We start from the raw sequence: 17,550 nt of genomic DNA, 5'->3' as shown, positions 1-17,550 counted from the left end.
CCAGAAAATATTTTCATAGTTGAGACTCAATTGTCCAGCTATTTGTATAGTTGAATTTTTATATGTACCTGCAGAGACAAGCCACTTAGAAGAAAACTAGAGACATTGATGATCATCCTTTCTATAAAGTAGCTGAAGGCAAATATGATCCAGTCTTCTTAATGAAAGATACTAAACATACACAGTAACTACAATAAAGTAGACTGTTAAATAAAACAAATAATTAACAGCCTAGCCATGTCAGAGAAAGGAAGAATAATTAAAATGCTTAAGATTTTAAAAGAGAATATTTACCTTAGGATGGAACCACGGACTAAAAATTTAAAGTACAAGTTACCTTGTAGGATGCAACCCTTAGGTTTTCCAAACCCTGAGAAAATGAATGCATTTTTATCTAACATAAACTTTAAGTTTCTAAAGCATTTTTTATTATGTATGTTATTGTCAGTGGTCTATGAGCAAATGACTATTTCTTTTTTAAAAACACATTTTAAAAAGCCAGTTGCATTCGCAAGAGTTTTACACCTTGGGACTTAGTCTTCCCTTTTTCCATGGTAATGGCTTTCCAATTTTACCATGAAAATCTGAAGAAAATAGTATGTGTGTATGTGTTTTGGACATCAACATCAGAATTATTTTATTAGGTAAGTTTTTATTTGTTAGGCAGTGGAATCAGAGAAATGTTTAAAGGCAAAAATCTCCTTACCAAGTTTTACTATAATTTTTATTTTCTGATTTCCTGGTACTGGGCCTTAATGTCAGTTTTGGGGAGTAGGTCCCTTGTTGAACATGTATTTGGAGTTTTCCTTGCTGTGAAGACTCTTTGGCTTTATACTGTATGAATGATCTCAGTTTTTTTTTAACATACAATGGGTTTTATCGTGTTGAAATATTGAATAGTTTTAAGTTTATCAGAGCAGCTAACAGCTGAAAGGAACCCTGATTTTAATCCTTTTATGACACAAAATCTAATCTATATCTTATTTTGCAAATTTAGATTTTTGTATATTTTCCTTAAAGTAAGCCTCCTTCAGTAATACAGAGGTAATGAGTAGTGATGAAATATATTAGTAGTTATTATCAATTAGTTTAGTGTTTGAACTTCTAAAGTCATGACTGGCCACAGGCAAAATTAATGCAATTTTCTTCCTGTTTCCCATAGTCCCCCCTTTCCCTCTTACTTTATGGTGCTACCATTTTTGGGTACTAACTGCACGTTCTTTTTGGTTAAAACCTCCTTAGAAAAAATTTGAAATGCATTGATATCAGTATGTCAGTAATTTACTTATAACAGCTTCAAGTGTTACTCTTCCTGGGGGTGATTTTATCTTAACAGAACTCTGTGAACACTAAGCTCTAATGGTGTTCTAAGTGTGAAATGTTATGGTATGGGAAGGTTTGAGATGGGTGATTGTTGGTGGTGATTATCATTGAGCCTTTCTTAGTGTTTTTAAAATCACAGTCACCCAGTATCCTCATGTAAATTTTGGTAAATATAAACTAATGTTCTCTCATAAAGTTATATAAAATTTGATCAGCAGAAAAATACTAACATACGTATAAGCTTTAAGAATTAATGAAATTTGTTGTAGAACAATAACTAATTTACTTTTATGATTTCCAGGCGGTTATACAATTAATGACAAACCAAACCCCAGAGGTGAAATCGTAATTGGTGGACAGAACATCTCCATGGGATATTTTAAAAATGAAGAGAAAACAGCAGAAGATTATTCTGTGGATGAAAATGGACAAAGGTGGTTTTGCACTGGTGATATTGGAGAATTCCATCCCGATGGATGTTTACAGATTATAGGTTAGAATGTTTTCTTTTTATAGTTTTCTTTAGTTTTTATAACTTCAGTATATATGAAAGGTAATATTGATCAGTCATTAATAAAGTTGATGGTTCCATTAGTTCAAACTCTGGACAAGTTATTTAACTTATGTATGAGCTTCTCCATCAGCAAAACAAGGACAATACCAACCTCATAGGGCTGTTGTTAAGATTAAATGAGTTGATATATGTAAAATATTCTAAACGGAGCCTGAACTTTAGCGTAAGTACTAGCAGCACTAGCAACAGCAGCATTGAGTGTAGAGAGAATGGGCAGGGAAATAGCAAATAGGTAATGAGAAAACAAAAAGAGCTCAGAGAACGTCTTTCTTGGTCAACCACATGTGATTTTATATAACCATTTCCTATAACATACTCTATGCTAGGCCTTCCTCACTCTTCACCTCTCCACCCAAGGGGCAGCATGGGCACATATATTTTTTTTTTACTGTTGGCTATTTATATGGGTCTAACGAGGCCTGAACCTTAGAAAATTAATATCAATCCTTAGCACTAGTCGGTTCTGAGAATGTCAGTTACTTTGGCATTGTCCTCATTGAGTCTACTGAAGTGGACCTTTATGTTCAAAAAATGACTCCAAAATGGGCCCTTGTGCTATTCACTTGGATGAGGCAAAAGTTAAAACTTGCTGATGAGAACCCCTCAGCAAGATCCCAGTCAGGTCTTTTTTAAGACATAGAGTTTCCTCACCTACATGTAGTGACTGATTTCAATCCGTCGCTGGACCTCACGATATCTGACCTGAATATAGTTAGAGATTTCCTGGGAAAATTGGTTCTTCATCTAGAAATTTGAACCAGGAACCATGGTTCAGTTGAGAAACAACAAGCTTTTTTCCCCCTTGTTCCTTAATTGCACTGGAATCAAAGGTTATTTATGTAGAGTGGGTTCCCAGGCTACGGGTAGGCAAATCAGCACTCATACTCATTTCAAGGCCATGTGATGATTATTCAAGCTGTGCCATCCTGTGCTAGCACTTTCTTAGAGAACTGTCATTTTAACAAGATAATTTCACAAGTGGAAAAGGAGAATTGACATGTGTTAAATGTGTTCTACATGCCAGACATTGTGGGATATGTCTATATGAGGTAGGCATCATTATCCTGATACAACTTGAGGATTAGGAGGTTAACTGACATGCCCAGGATCACTTAGCTAGTACCAGGCAGAGTTACCATTCAAATCGAATGTTCCAAAGTCCTAGTTCCCTCTATTAAATTGATTATAGTATTTAAGATTATAATAAGATGCTAAAGCTTTGGGTATAAGGTGTAACTTTTAGCCAATACTTATTTAACTAGGCATTTTATTTTTAACTGGTGTGTATGGGCAAGCATTATATATACGCAGTTTTTGCCATTTTAAAAGTAATGGCAAAAACCACAATTACTTTTGCACCAACCTAATAATAATTTTAGAAGAAGTAGTTTTGTAAATAACAATTAAGGCAATGATATTCAAAGAAGACAGTCAGAATTGCATATACCTTAGTTAAACAGACTATGGATGACTTAACATTCTTTATGACTTACAGATCGTAAGAAAGATCTAGTGAAGTTACAAGCAGGAGAATATGTATCTCTTGGGAAAGTAGAAGCTGCACTGAAGAATTGTCCACTTATTGACAACATCTGTGCTTTTGCCAAAAGGTAACTTTCCAAAGTTGTATTTTTTGTTTCATAAGTCAAAAGATATTTAGAAAATAATGTGATTACGTATTACCATAAGGGTAACATAGACTTCTCTTAGAATTTTCATCAGATCTGGGGAATTGTACATTTATGTAAGTTAGTGAATTCAACAGCTTGAAGATCATTTTAGATAACTCAGACATGTTAACTATTTATTGGACACCTGCATCTTGCTAAATACTTAGCTGTGCGACAAGTTATTTCATTTAACATCCATGACAATTGAGACTTAGCATAAGTAATTTTCCCAAAAATGTAACACAACTACTACATGTTGAGATGAATTTTGAACCCAAGTTTTTCTAAATCAAAAGCCTAAGAGACTGAGCCATTTTCTTTATGTGTTGATATGTCTTATTTTTATGGGTTTTATTCTTTTTAAAAAATTGTAATTGTGGTAAAAAGCATATAACGTAAGATTTACCATCTTAACCATTTCTAAATGTACAGTTCAGTAGTGTTGTGTATATTTACATTGGTGTGCAGCCAATCTCCAGACCTTTTTTTCTTGCAAAATGGAAACTCTATACCCATTAAACAGCAACTCCTATTTCTTCTCCCTCCTTCCCCTGGGAACCACCATTCTACTTTCTGTTTCTATGAATTTGACTTCTCTAGAAATCTCACATAAGTAGAATTATACAGTCTTTGCCTTTTTGTGATTGGCTTAATTCCCTTAGTATAATGCCCTCAAGGATTATCCGTGTTGTAGCATATGTCAGAATTTCCTTCATTTTGAAGGCTTAACAATATTCCATTGTATCCATATAATGTATTTTGTTTATATATTCATTGTCAGTGCACATTTTGGTTGCTTCCCCCTTTTGGTTGTTGTGAATAATGCTCCTAGGAAAATGAGCATGCAAATATCTCTTTGAGATCCTGCTTTCAATTATGTGGATAGATACCTAGATTTGGAATTGCTGGATCATATGACAGTTCTATTTTTAATTTTTTAAGGAACTGCAATACTGTTTTCCATAGCAACAGCACCATTTTTATATTCCTACAACAGTACACAAACATTCTAGTTCCTCCACTTCTTCACTAGCGCTTGTTTGTTTTATATAGTAGTCATACTCATGGATGTGAGGGGATATTTTGCTTTGGTTTTGATTTGTATTTTCCCAATGATTAGTGCCACTGAGCACCTTTTCCTATGATTGTTGGCCATTCATATATTATCGCTGGAGAAATGTCTATTCAAGTTCTTTGTTCATTATTTAATTGAGCTATTTGGTTTTTTGTTATTGAGTTGTGGAAATTATATATTCTGTTTATTAACCCCTTATCAGATATATGATTTGCAAATTTTTTTTTCTATTCCATAGATTGCCTTTTTACTCTGCTGATTGAGTCTTTTGATACACACAAGTTTTTAATTTTGATGTAGTCCCAGTTATCTGTTTTTTGCTTTTGTTGCCTTTGCTTTTGGTGTCATGTCCGAGAAATATTGCCAAATCTATTCTCATAAAGTGTTTCTTCTGTTTTTTTTTTTTCTAGCAGTTTTATAGTTTTATCAGATTGGTGCAAAAGTAATTTCGGTTTTTGCCATTAATGTCAATTACTTTTGCACCCACTTAATAGCTTTTCAGTGTTTAGATTTTTGATCCATTTTGAGCTAATTTTTGTATATGTTGTAAGGTAAAGGTCCACCTTCATTCATTGCATGTGGATATCCAGTTTTCCTAGTACCATTTGTTGACAAGACTGTCCTTTCCTCATTGAGTGGTCTTAACACCCTTGTCAAAGATCATTTCTCCATAGATACAAGGGTTTACTTCTAGTTTCTCTATTCCATTGGTCTATATATCCTTCTTTATGCTGGTACTATGGGTTTTATCATTTCCTAATGAAACTTTAATAAATAAGAGAAATATATATTTGGAATTATCTGTATTGTACTGTTTTATTGACTAGTTTATGAATAACTTTTCTCAATGTTTTCATTTCTGTTTTGTTTTCTATTTTTTTAGTGATCAGTCCTATGTGATCAGTTTTGTGGTTCCTAACCAGAAAAGGTTGACACTTTTGGCACAACAGAAAGGGGTAGAAGGAACTTGGGTTGATATCTGCAATAATCCTGCTATGGAAGCTGAAATACTGAAAGAAATTCGAGAAGCTGCAAATGCCAGTAAGTAAGAAATTGCTAGACTGGTATAGTCCCTAAAAGTCATCTAATGATGTCTTTTGCATTAGACTCTTCAAGACATTTGCTTTAATAATAAAATACAGGATTTTAAGAAACCTATTTCTGAAATATGTATAATGGATTTCCATGTTGGAAGGATCCTTCAATGTCATATAGTAGAATAACCTATGTAGTTCTTTATTGCATGTTTCAACATCTTTCCCAAAGTGGTCATCTAGCCTGTGTTTGGAATGGTCCATCTTTGGGTAGATCTGTTACATAAATCTACTTTGTGTCTGTAAAGCAGAAATTAGTAACTCTAAGTTTAGTAAATAGTGTTATAACCATGATTATGCTTTGTGTGTATACTTTGGCTCTGTAAATGGACTATCTCAGATGGTACATTAATAACCAATTGGAGAAAATCTGCTTATATAGTGTATGCCAGGAATTGTGTTACACACTAGGAATACAGAAGTAGTAAGACTCATTTCTTGCTCTCATGTAGTTCATTATCAGGTGAGAGGGGCACATGAGAGAGACAACAATCTTAACAGCAATAGAGAGATGAACAGAGAATCATGGTACCACAGATGAGGGTACCTAATCTACTTGGGAGGACATGGAAGAGATGTCACTTCAGCTCATTCTTAAGGGTTAATTAGAAGTTAACTAGGTTGGGCATTCTAGGTCAAGAAGCAACATGAGAAAGGCAAATAGGTATGAAAAGGATGATGTGTGCACGGAACTACAAGGAGTCTGGTGGTACCGGTACAGTGCAAAGTATGAGGTAAGGCTGTAGAGGTTAGCAGAGGCCAAGTTGTGTAGTACCTTCTATGCTTGTTCAGAAATTTGGATGTAATCCTGTAGACAGTGAGGAGCATTGGCAGGTTTTACTAGGTTAGTGATGTGGTCAAGTTTGCATTTTGGAGAGATGCAGTCACTCTGGAGGCCGTGCTGAAGATGAATTTGAGGGGGACTGGACTGAGGCAGAAGGCCAGTTGAAGAGGACTGTAGGAGATACCTAGACTGGGGGGTGGTGAGTAATGAGGGCCTGAAGCAGGGAATCAGGAAACGTTTATGAAGCAAAATTGGCACACTTCAGTGATTAATTGGATAATGTAGATAAGGGAAAAGAGGAGTCTAGGATAGCCCCCAGATTTGTAGCTGAAGCGACAAGGTAAATACTACTACTGATTGAGCTAGAAAATACCAGAGGAAGAGCTGGCATATACAAGAAGATGATGAGGTCAGTATGGGACACATGTAGTTTGAAACACGTTTTGACAACCCCATCAAAAAGTGGGCAAAGAATATGAACAGACATTTCTCAAAAGAGGACATTTATGCAGCCAACAGACACATGAAAAAATGCTCATCATCACTGGCCATCAGAGAAATGCAAATCAAAACCACAATGAGATACCATCTCACGCCAGTTAGAATGGCAATCATTAAAAAGTCAGGAAACAACAGGTGCTGGAGAGGATGTGGAGAGATAGGAACACTTTTACACTGTTGGTGGGACTGTGAACTAGTTCAACCATTGTGGAAGACAGTGTGGCAATTCCTCAAGGATCTAGAACTAGAAATACCATTTGACCCAGCCATCCCATTACTGGGTATATACCCAAAGGATCATAAATCATGCTCCTATAAAGACACATGCACACGTATGTTTATTGCAGCACTGTTCACAAGAGCAAAGACTTGGAACCAACCCAAATATCCATCAATAATAGACTGGATTAAGAAAATGTGGCACATAAACACCACGGAATACTATGCAGCCATAAAAAAGGATGAGTTCATGTCCTTTGTAGGGACATGGATGAAGCTGGAAACCATCATTCTCAGCAAACTATCACAAGGACAAAAAACCAAACACCGCGTGTTCTCACTCATAGATTGGAATTGAACAACGAGAACAATTGGACACAGGAAGGGGAATATCACACACTGGGGCCTGTTATGGGGTGGGGGGAGGGGGGAGGGATAGCATTAGGAGATATACCTGATGCTAAATGACGAGTTAATGGGTGCAGCACACCAACATGGCACATGTATACACATGTAACAAACCTGCATGTTGTGCACATGTACCCTAGAACTTAAAGTATAAAAAAGAAAACAATAAAAAACACATTTTGGATAATCAAATTTAAAATGTCCAGCAGGCGGTTGTGTGTAGTCCAAATCTTATTGGGAAAGGCCTGGACTCTACTATAGACTCGGGGATAATTGAAACCATGAAAGTAGATGGGCCAACCTTGGGTGAGATTGTAAAGGGAGAACAGGAGGCTGTGGATGGGTCTCTGGATAACACCAGCATACAAGGAATGGATGAAGAAAGAAGATGTGTGGGGGAAGCATGATTGGCAAGATGCCAGGAGAGCAATGCCCATGCAGACCACTGCTAAGAGAGTTTCAGGAAAGAGAGTAATCAACAGTTTTACGTTAGCAGAAAGGACTGAGAAAGCTTATTGGAACGTTGATTGGAAAATTAAAGAGATTAAAAATTAATGCTCAAGTTCAATAGTAGGCTTTTTTTTTCTTTTTTCCCAACAAGGGATTCCATGTGGGTGGCTGATTTTATAACCTTTTTTTAAGTTTCAGTTTTATCAATATAACAAGTATATATAGTTTAAAAAATGTCAGTATTATGGACTTGCAACAAAAGCAGCCCATATTATATCCCTCTTTTCCCCAACTCTCATCTGTCTTCAACTTTAGTTGTTTTTTTAAAGTTTCTGGCATTCGTCTCCGTTTTTCTAAAGAAAATGGTTATATTGCTCCTTCTTGAATTTTTCATTTGTGATGTTATGGACTTTTATGGACCTCTAACCATAGAAGATGATTTACCTTTCTTATGACCATTCTCCTTGCCTTCCCCACCACACTTTTTCTTTTCCAATAGTACAATTTGCATTTTACACGCAGGTTTCCGTTATGATTATGAAAATATTCACAGCTGAACTGCATAGTGTTTTATGATTATATTTCCTTTCTTGGACAATTTTTTGTGTTTCCCTGGATCTTAAAATTTCCTCTCTTCATTAGTTTTTTGTATACCTATTCTTAACTCTTCCTCTAAACTCTGATAAAATTGTAAAAATTCTCCCTAATACAGGAAAGGATAGCATGTCTGTATTTTTGTTCTCGGAGACATACTTCTTAGAGCCCTTTATCCTCGTGCTGAAATTTAGACTATTTGCTCCCCAGGGCTTCCCTTTACTATCATCCTGGGAATTTCCTTTGCTTCTCTCCTATGTTGGATCCTGTTTCCTGGATCTCATATCTGTCTTTTTCCTGGTTTACTTGCCGGTTTGGGTAGAGCACATCCTTCAGCAGCTTCCTGAGAAAGGTGCATGGGAGGTAAATTTTTGAGACTGTGCTTGCGTGTCTGAATATGTTTTTATTCTGTCCTCACCCTTGAGATGTGTCTTGGCATATTTTAGAGTGATAAATTCTAAATCATTTTTCCTGAACACTTTGCAGGCTTGGCTTTGTTGTCTTCCAACTCCAGTGCTGCATCCTGATTCCCATTCCTTTGTGTATGATCTATTTTATCTTTCCTAGCTTTCAGAGTCATTATGTTAATTTCTGATGTTTTGATAGTTCATAATGATGTATCTTAGTATGGGTCTTTGATCATTTATCATTGTGCATACTTGTTGTGGGCCCTTTCAGTATGGAGATCTCTGCCCTTCAGTTCTGGGAAATGTTAATTTATCTTTTGTTTGTTCATTTGTTTTTTTCCCCATAATTCCCCCCACCCTGTGTGTCTGTTTCTGGGACTACTTTTATATGGCTGTTGGACTTCCAGCTTTCATCCTCTAATTTTATTATCCTTTTTAAAATTTTGTATTTCTCTTTTTGTTTTATATTCTGGCAGACTCTCTCAACTTTATCATCTCTTCTGTCTACTGAATTTCCAATTTCCACTATCAGAATTTTAATTTTCAAGAGCTTGTTCCTGTCCTCTCAGTGTTCCTTTTTAATAGCACCCTGTTGCTCTTTCATGGTTGCAGTCAATGCATTGTCTCTTATTCCTCTGAGGATATTAAAAGGAATCCTTTTTATGTAGTTTTCTTCTCCTGTTATTGTCTCTTTTACCTCCAAGTTGTACTTTATGCTTGCCTTGGTCATTGAGTCCCAAGTGTCTGCTGATCCTCGTATGTCCATATTTAAGAACCAGGTACTAAAAAACTGTTTGGAAAGCTTACTAGGCTTCACTGAAAAGGCATTCCAATGTTAGTGTCTTTTTCTCTTAAGTCATTCTGTTTCTCCAAAGGAGATTTCTCCAGTCTCTTACCTGGGCGATATTAGCCTGACTGCCAGAATTCTGGTAGCCAAAAGAGGTAAAGGAGTTGTTGGGGGGGATGGGAGAGCAGTGGGTCTCACCCTCACTGAATCCTTCTCTTTTCAGCCTTACTCCCTCCTTCTGTTGTACCTAATGTCCATGAGTCCCGAGTCTCTGCTTCAGTTTTTCCAAAAAGTAGACCTGCCTACAAATGGCTTTGAGAAGGGCAGCATAGGGGGAGGGAGAACTTTTCTCTAAACAGGCTGGAGCCCAGTGCTGCTGTTTCCAGCTTTACCCCTCATCTCTTATCTTCAGAGGCACAGGTTTAGGGGGCACTTGCCTGGGCTCTACTGTGAGGGCAGTTTGCTGCTTGTTGGCAACCTCTTTTGTTGGTAGTTGCTTTGGCTTCCTCAGCCCTAAGTTAATTACCACAAATTCCTTTGCTTTTTGTCTTCTAAGATTTTGTTACACTTTCTCATTCAGTGCTCATTTTCTCTTGTTTCACTTTTTGCCTTGTGGTTAATACCTTTTTCATTTTTAAATTATTCTAAACAATTTAAATTCTTTTTTAGGCAGAACAGAGAAAAACTATATACTCTTTGTGTTTTGTTGGAAGCTGTTAACCTAATTTTAACCCATTGTTTTTCTCTTACAAATAAAAATATCATTTTTCTGATTATAGGTTATCTATACTCATTATAAAATATTGGACAACAGACTATTACAAAGAAGGAAGTAAAAATCACTTGAGAGTAGTTTATCTTTGGGTGGCGAGATTACATTTTGGTATATATACTTAACCTGTCAACATAATCGAAGTTTTTCTGTGTCAGTAAATAGAAGATTACAGTATCATTTTAAATACTAAATAGTCCCAGTGCATAAATAGCCATTTAAGTCCCTATTAGATTTTTAGGTGAGTTTCACCTTCTTCCCCATCACTGTAAACAAATATAACACGAATCTTGTATACTCAATTATTTTCTTATGTGATTATTTTCTTAGTGTGAATTCCTAGAAACAGAATTTCTGAGTCAAAGAGAATATATATTTTAAAGACTTTTTTCCTCATTGCCAAATTGCTGCCTCTCCCCAGGAAAACTGAACCGGCTTATATTCCTATCAGAGATATATGAATATACCTATTTCTCTAACTGGGCTCCTATTATTTCTATTTATTAAAAATATTAACTACTTAGGTTACATTTTGGTTTAAAAATATAGTTTATAGTAATAGTTTTTCTACCTGAAAACTAATTTCTCCCCAAGAATAATTTTCTGAATTCTAGACACTGTAAAGTTTTAAATAACAATTGCCTGTTAACATAATCAGATTGAAAAAGCTTATTTATTTTATACCTATAAAAGCAGTGTGACATATATTTTATACTTATAAAAATAGTGTGACATAATATTTCCTTCTTCAAGGTGGTTTTGTTATAATATTATTGATATAACACACTTTTATATTAATGACACCAGGCTCCCAGAGCCTTTTTTGATACAAAGCCTGATTTGCTTTCAATATAGTATTTCTAAAAATATATAGTATTTTCTTTAGGTATTTAAGTATAGCATTTCAAATATAGTATTTTCTTTAAATACAGTATTTCAAGAAATATATAGTATTTCAACCAAAAGGCTAATCATCAGAGGTGCACTGTAGTTACTCTTATTCATCCTCTGAATATATTAATGGATTAGAATGTGACTTGAATAATTTTCCATTGCATATTTAATTGTGTAGAAGCAACAATGGGGGAAGTCAAACTGTATCCCACTTTGTTAGAAGGCAGAATAAAATCCTAGGACCCACTAGGTCCTCATAACTTTCCTGTGCTTACAGTGAGGCGTGTAACTCATGATATGGATAATGAGTGGTAATCATGAGCTAAATGTATAAATCATAAACCTTTTGTGCCACAAAGGATTTATCTTGCCAACATTTTGCAAATTATAATTTCAGAGACTTATGCAAAAAAATGTAAAATAGTTTTGATTGTATTCAGCAAATCTGTCAGAAGTTATACATCTTTCATAGCAGGCCTCTTCATATTTTAAGTATAATTGTGAGGTATACATAGTATCATAAGAATGCAAAATACTTGTTTTTGGGTGATTTGAGCAACTACTAATGGCTATGAAAATCGATATTTGCTGCCACCTGCAAGTCACATTTCATAATGTTCTAGTTAATTCAGATAAAAATGCCACATTTTTGTTTGTTTTGTTTTTCCTTCCCCTAACCTTTCTCACTTGTTGGCAATTTATTCTATTTACAGGAAACTGTGACAGTCCATTGCTTCCTATGGCTTGGAGTATTAGATAATGTTTAGGAGTTTTCAAGATGAAACTTCTATGGCAGTCTTTATTTTTTTGGCTTTAAAGTAGGAATTTAACTAAGTAGATTGTTTTCAGCCTGCTTTCATTTGCTTGTGTGCACCTGAAATAATGTGTTTGCCTTGTCCCAATTTTGTCAGTGTTTCTGGACTAGGACCTATGTATGTAAGAAAAGTAAAATGAAATAAAAAATTGGGGGGCCAAATCTGTAGCTGAGAATTTAACTGTTTCCTTGAGTTCCAAATGTGACCTTGGGAGCAGATAAGCTTATTTTATGAACGTCTGTGTAACTGAGCTGTACTTTAATAACAGAGTAGACCTGGTTAATTCAAGCAAGTTTTATGTTCCTTTACGACCCATTCAGGCATTATTTTTAGGAAGTTGGTTCTAATTTATATTTAAAAGATTATTTTTCATACTCAACTTTATATTTTTCTGTCATTTTAGTGAGAAACTCACTAGTTCAATCAAGCTTTCATAAAATGTAGACTAGTACTAGAAAAGAACTTTGGTGAATGTGAGTTCTTTGTGCTTGCCACTGAAACCAAATCATTTCTAAACTCATCTAGGCTATTTTTTAGTAGTTTTTTAAAATGTGCGAATGTTTGCTTCTTGGCAATTGCTGTTTTAAATAATCACATAAAATAACATTTTATGTTGATTAACATAACATCTGTTGATTAACATTACTGTTAATAGGCCTCCATAATTTAAAGAATTACCCTTGTAGTCATAATAAATAACTTGATGGCATATAATTTATGGAATTTAAAAGTATTAATACTGTGTTAATTACCTTTATGTCCTTCCTTATATTTTTTCCAATATGTATAAGTTGTCTAACTCAAATACAATATTCATTGCATCAGTTTTTATACCATTTAAAGATATGAAATTCACAATCCCCTTTTTTATCTGCATTTGAATATATAGTAAAGTTTATAAAGAATATTTGTCTAGAGGCTTGATTTTCTGTAGAATGAATTAATAAACTTGTATGTATTTATTGAGGGCTCTCAACCCTGTGGATGGCAGTGAAAAAATCAAAGACCTTGCTTTTATGGAGCTTACATTTTAGCTCCGTGGTGAAACAAATATATAATATGTTGGGTGGTGATAACTACTTTGAACAAAGCATAGTGTTAAGAAGGTATAGAGAGACAAAGGGACTTCTCTTTTATTATGAGTGGTCAGGGAAGTCCTCTCCAGGGAGGTGGCATTTGAGCAGACATATAGATAAAGTATGGAAGTGACACACAACTGTATTGAGAAAGACCATCTCAGGCAAATATAAAGTCTCTGAAGAGGAAGATGTGTGTGTATGCGTGTATGTGTGTGTGTGTGTGTGTGTGTGTGTGTCAGTATAAATAATGTGTATATGTATGTATATTTTAATAACCACATAGACTAAAACTATCCAACTGAAACAACTTATGTATACTTTGAGAAATATAAAATGAAATTGTAAGGTAGAGGTAGCATTAATAAACTATCTAGTATACCATTAAATAAGTTTGTGGTGATTGGTGATTCAACACCCGAATCATCTAGGTAAATCCTGAAAAACTCATATTTTGTTAATTGCTTCTCCTTCCCCTTCTTTCCCTGTCCCCACTCCTTTCTCCTCTCTTTCCCCCCCTCTCCTTTTCTCCCATCTTTCACTTCTAATTTCAGTGAAATTGGAGCGATTTGAAATTCCAATCAAGGTTCGATTAAGCCCAGAGCCATGGACCCCTGAAACTGGTTTGGTAACTGATGCTTTCAAACTGAAAAGGAAGGAGCTGAAGAACCATTACCTCAAAGACATTGAACGAATGTATGGGGGCAAATAAAATGTTGCTGTCTTATTGATGGTTGTGCAGGAGGTAGCCTGGTGGTTTTCAACTTCTAGAATTTTAAGCCTTTGTTGAGCTGTTAGAATGTAAGGTATATCATTCTAAAGATAGAGTAAAAAGAAAAAAAAACCAAAAGTTATTAAAATTGTTGTCCGGTTTACTTTAACTTAGTTTTGCATAGTTCTAGTGCAGCTGAAATTGAAAAGTTATTTCCCTTTAGCTGTGTTATTATAGAGCAGAAATTCTGTTTTTAAAAATTAGCCTAAGATATACTTGTTTTTGTAAAGAAAAATATTTAATGTTGAACAAAATAAATTGGAGTTGGAGTAGAATGTAGTTTGAGGAAATTTGCAGCTTCCAATGCCTCTTGTCTTCCTATTTCAGAAGTTTAAATATTAAGCATGACAGAAAATATGTATTAACACTACTCAAAGCAAAAGTGCTGCAGGGCTTTAAAATTCTCTTCCAACCATTTATCTTGAAGGAAAAATTCAATAGTAATATAATACACAAAATCAAATAATACCTTAGAAGGTATTAAGATTATAATTGTTGCATAGGTTAGATATAGAGTCATTGTAATGTTGTGAATAATTACGGTGCCTAAAATAAGAATAAAACAACATATACAACACCAAAAAATATCTAGTAATATATTTAAAGGGAAATTGAGCTGCTTTTTTGAAACTTTGAGATCTAAAAATAACTGTAATTATTTGAATGACTTAAGAGGAAAGTACATTTTTTGAAATGCTGAAAATTGTCTTTATGTGTTTATTCAAACTGAAAAGCTGAGACCAAGAGCAAGGAAGGTAAAAAGTTAACAGGCAAACATTTTCTCTTAGAAAAGATGATAAAATCATAAGTATTTGGAATTAGAACCCTTGCACAGCACTGAACCTGGGAAAGAGATTTAAACTCTGAATTTATCTTTGATAACAGGGATTGATTTTAAAATGTACATGTATTAAATTACATTTGTAATTTAAGGTCTGTTTGCTGTTGCTGCTTTGATTATTGATCAGTAGTTTGCATTTCAGAAAGTCTTTCATTTTGCTTTAATTTTAGCAAAGCGGGTTATAATGAATGACTTCCCCAATATCTTGCTCGAACTTACAGGTGATTAACTTGGATGAGTTTTGGGAAGTTAAAGGGAAGAAAACACTGTTATCATTTTTTCCTGTTTGGGAAGAGCTTAGAAACTGGAAATACTAGATTTGGGAGAAGGGCAGAGTTACTTGATAAGGGACTGATGTTTGTGCAGTAACTTGGGAGTGTGGTTTCTTTTTGAATCTTTAATTAAAACCTGGGATTATATATCCCTGATAAATATTCACACTTGAACCATAGTTACTGTAAAATGCAAAAAATCTTAATACTGTTATTCTTTGCACTTTTTCTTAATCATTTTATATATATATGCATATATATATATGTGTGTGTGTGTTGCTTATGTTGTTTTGTACAGATGTGGGCCACCATTGCAACAAAATACATTCTTTTTGCTCTAAAATATTTATAAAGAAAATACTTAAATGTTATGTATGTGGTGGTAATAAGGGAAAAATCAAGTGTTATAAACAAGAATGAAGGTTTCTGTAAAGATTTCTGTTCAGTGTTTTGCAAGGTAAAATTTTAGGCAAGTTTTCCCTGAAGTTATGTGTATGTGAGTATTCTCATTCTTCCCAACTTGCCTTTGAAGAGTGAAATACCATTATTATCAAGTAGACTACTGTTCAGCTTTTATTCCTGCCCTGCTGTTTATCCCTTAAGAATGAGTTTCTTAGACTTTTCCAATATGTGATTTTTTTTTCGCATTTAGAATGGTGATTTTAAATGTGTGAGTGCATGTACTATCTTATCTCAGATATTTGCACCCCCAATCTGCCCCCAACTCCCAAAAGCTAGAACACTGCCAACTGATCTGTTATAGGTCCTTTAGAAACACATAATTAACACTTAAGGTTGGGTGCTGCTAATTCTTTGCAAAAATCCAAATATTGTTAAGGGACCAGGGAGATGCCACTACCCCTTGATTTTCCATCTAAAAATATACATGTTTATGTAAACAAATCTTTCCATATCCATAGTGACTTTTCAAGTATTTAAGCCTAAAGATTTTGATCTCACATTTTTATACCTGTTTAAATTGCTCACAATTATTACATACACGTCAGCCATCAACTAAAGTTGTACTTTAAAAATTTACTACAATATGTACATTTCTAAGTCAAACACTTGTGACTTTTGCTTTAATTCCATGAATGTTCCTGCCTCCTTGATATTTGTATTTATTCTTTTTTTTCTCTAGAGTAGAGGTATAATTGTGTGATATTTCAGAAATACAGATAAATGATTCAAAAAGTCACAGTTAAGGAGAATCATGTTTCTTTGATCATGAATAACTGATTAGTAAGTCTTGCCTATATTTTCCTGATAGCATATGACAAATGTTTCTAAGGTAACAAGATGAGAACAGATAAAGATTGTGTGGTGTTTTGGATTTGGAGAGAAATATTTTAATTTTTAAATGCAGTTACAAATTATAATGTATTCATATTTGTACTTTCTGTTAAAATGCACGATTGCAGAATTGTTTAGATTTTATGTTTATTCTTGATGAAAAGCTTTGTTTGTTCTTGTTTTTCAGTTTGCACTCAAATCTTAAGAAATAAATTCACCCATGTTATCAAGCCAATTTGTACTTCATTACGCATTGAGATAAAATCTCCAAGTTTGAAGATTATTAACCAAACTTTTAAACACATATTTTTAAAGTACTCATCTCCAGGTTTATGGAATTGCATTAAGCAGTTAAACCGGCTTGTATAGTCCCATCCATTAGTTCAGAGTATTTGAATCCCAAACTGTTACTTTGGTCCAGTCAATAGAGTAAAACCCCTTTGTAACACTGATACTTTGGGACAAAACATGGATTATCAGTAGGTGCTACCAAATTATAACTGCTACTTTTAGGCTAATTAATATTTTAGAGAGAAATTAATTTGAGTTATATGAGGGTGTGTATAAAATGGCATTAAGAGCTCTATTTCCTGGCTTTGCCACTGTAGTTGTGTAACTTTCAGCAGATTAATTAGCATTTTGGAGGTGCATTTCTTCATCTGGAAAAATTGGGTTGATGGATAATAGGATCTGCCTAATAGGGTTGTTGTGAGAGTTAAAATGTAAAGTGTTTAGAACAATAGCTTATGTTAGCTATTATTATCATAATTATTATTGTATCTAGACACTATTCATCAGTCAGGTTGTTTAAAGTATTGACTAGCATACTCAGGGCCTTAAAGAACTGACTGCCCCTGAAGATTTTGTGAAAAAAGTTCTAGATCTAGAGGTCAGGAGACCTGGGCTTATTGACACTAGCTTTGTAACCA

At 34.4% G+C, this 17,550-nt stretch overlaps 1 protein-coding gene across 8 annotated transcripts in view; it reads left to right on the top strand.

Moving 5' to 3' along the window:
- Nucleotides 1-16,851, top strand: part of ACSL4 (acyl-CoA synthetase long chain family member 4) — an 89,968-nt gene extending 73,117 nt beyond the window's left edge. For all 8 annotated transcript variants that reach the window (XM_054471255.2, XM_054471251.2, XM_054471252.2 and 5 more), the window contains 4 exons: nt 1,625-1,816; nt 3,393-3,507; nt 5,526-5,683; nt 13,998-16,851. In XM_054471255.2, the coding sequence (XP_054327230.1) occupies nt 1,625-1,816; nt 3,393-3,507; nt 5,526-5,683; nt 13,998-14,155 (623 nt within the window). In that variant the 3' untranslated portion in view covers nt 14,156-16,851. The remainder of the gene's footprint in view (nt 1-1,624; nt 1,817-3,392; nt 3,508-5,525; nt 5,684-13,997) is intronic.
- The last annotated feature ends 699 nt before the right edge of the window (nt 16,852-17,550 follow it).

Source organism: Pongo pygmaeus, chromosome X, assembly GCF_028885625.2.
Source record: "Pongo pygmaeus isolate AG05252 chromosome X, NHGRI_mPonPyg2-v2.0_pri, whole genome shotgun sequence".
NCBI lineage: Eukaryota > Metazoa > Chordata > Mammalia > Primates > Hominidae > Pongo > Pongo pygmaeus.
Note: the sequence above shows the minus strand (reverse complement) of the source record. Positions and strands in the feature narration are given on the sequence as shown.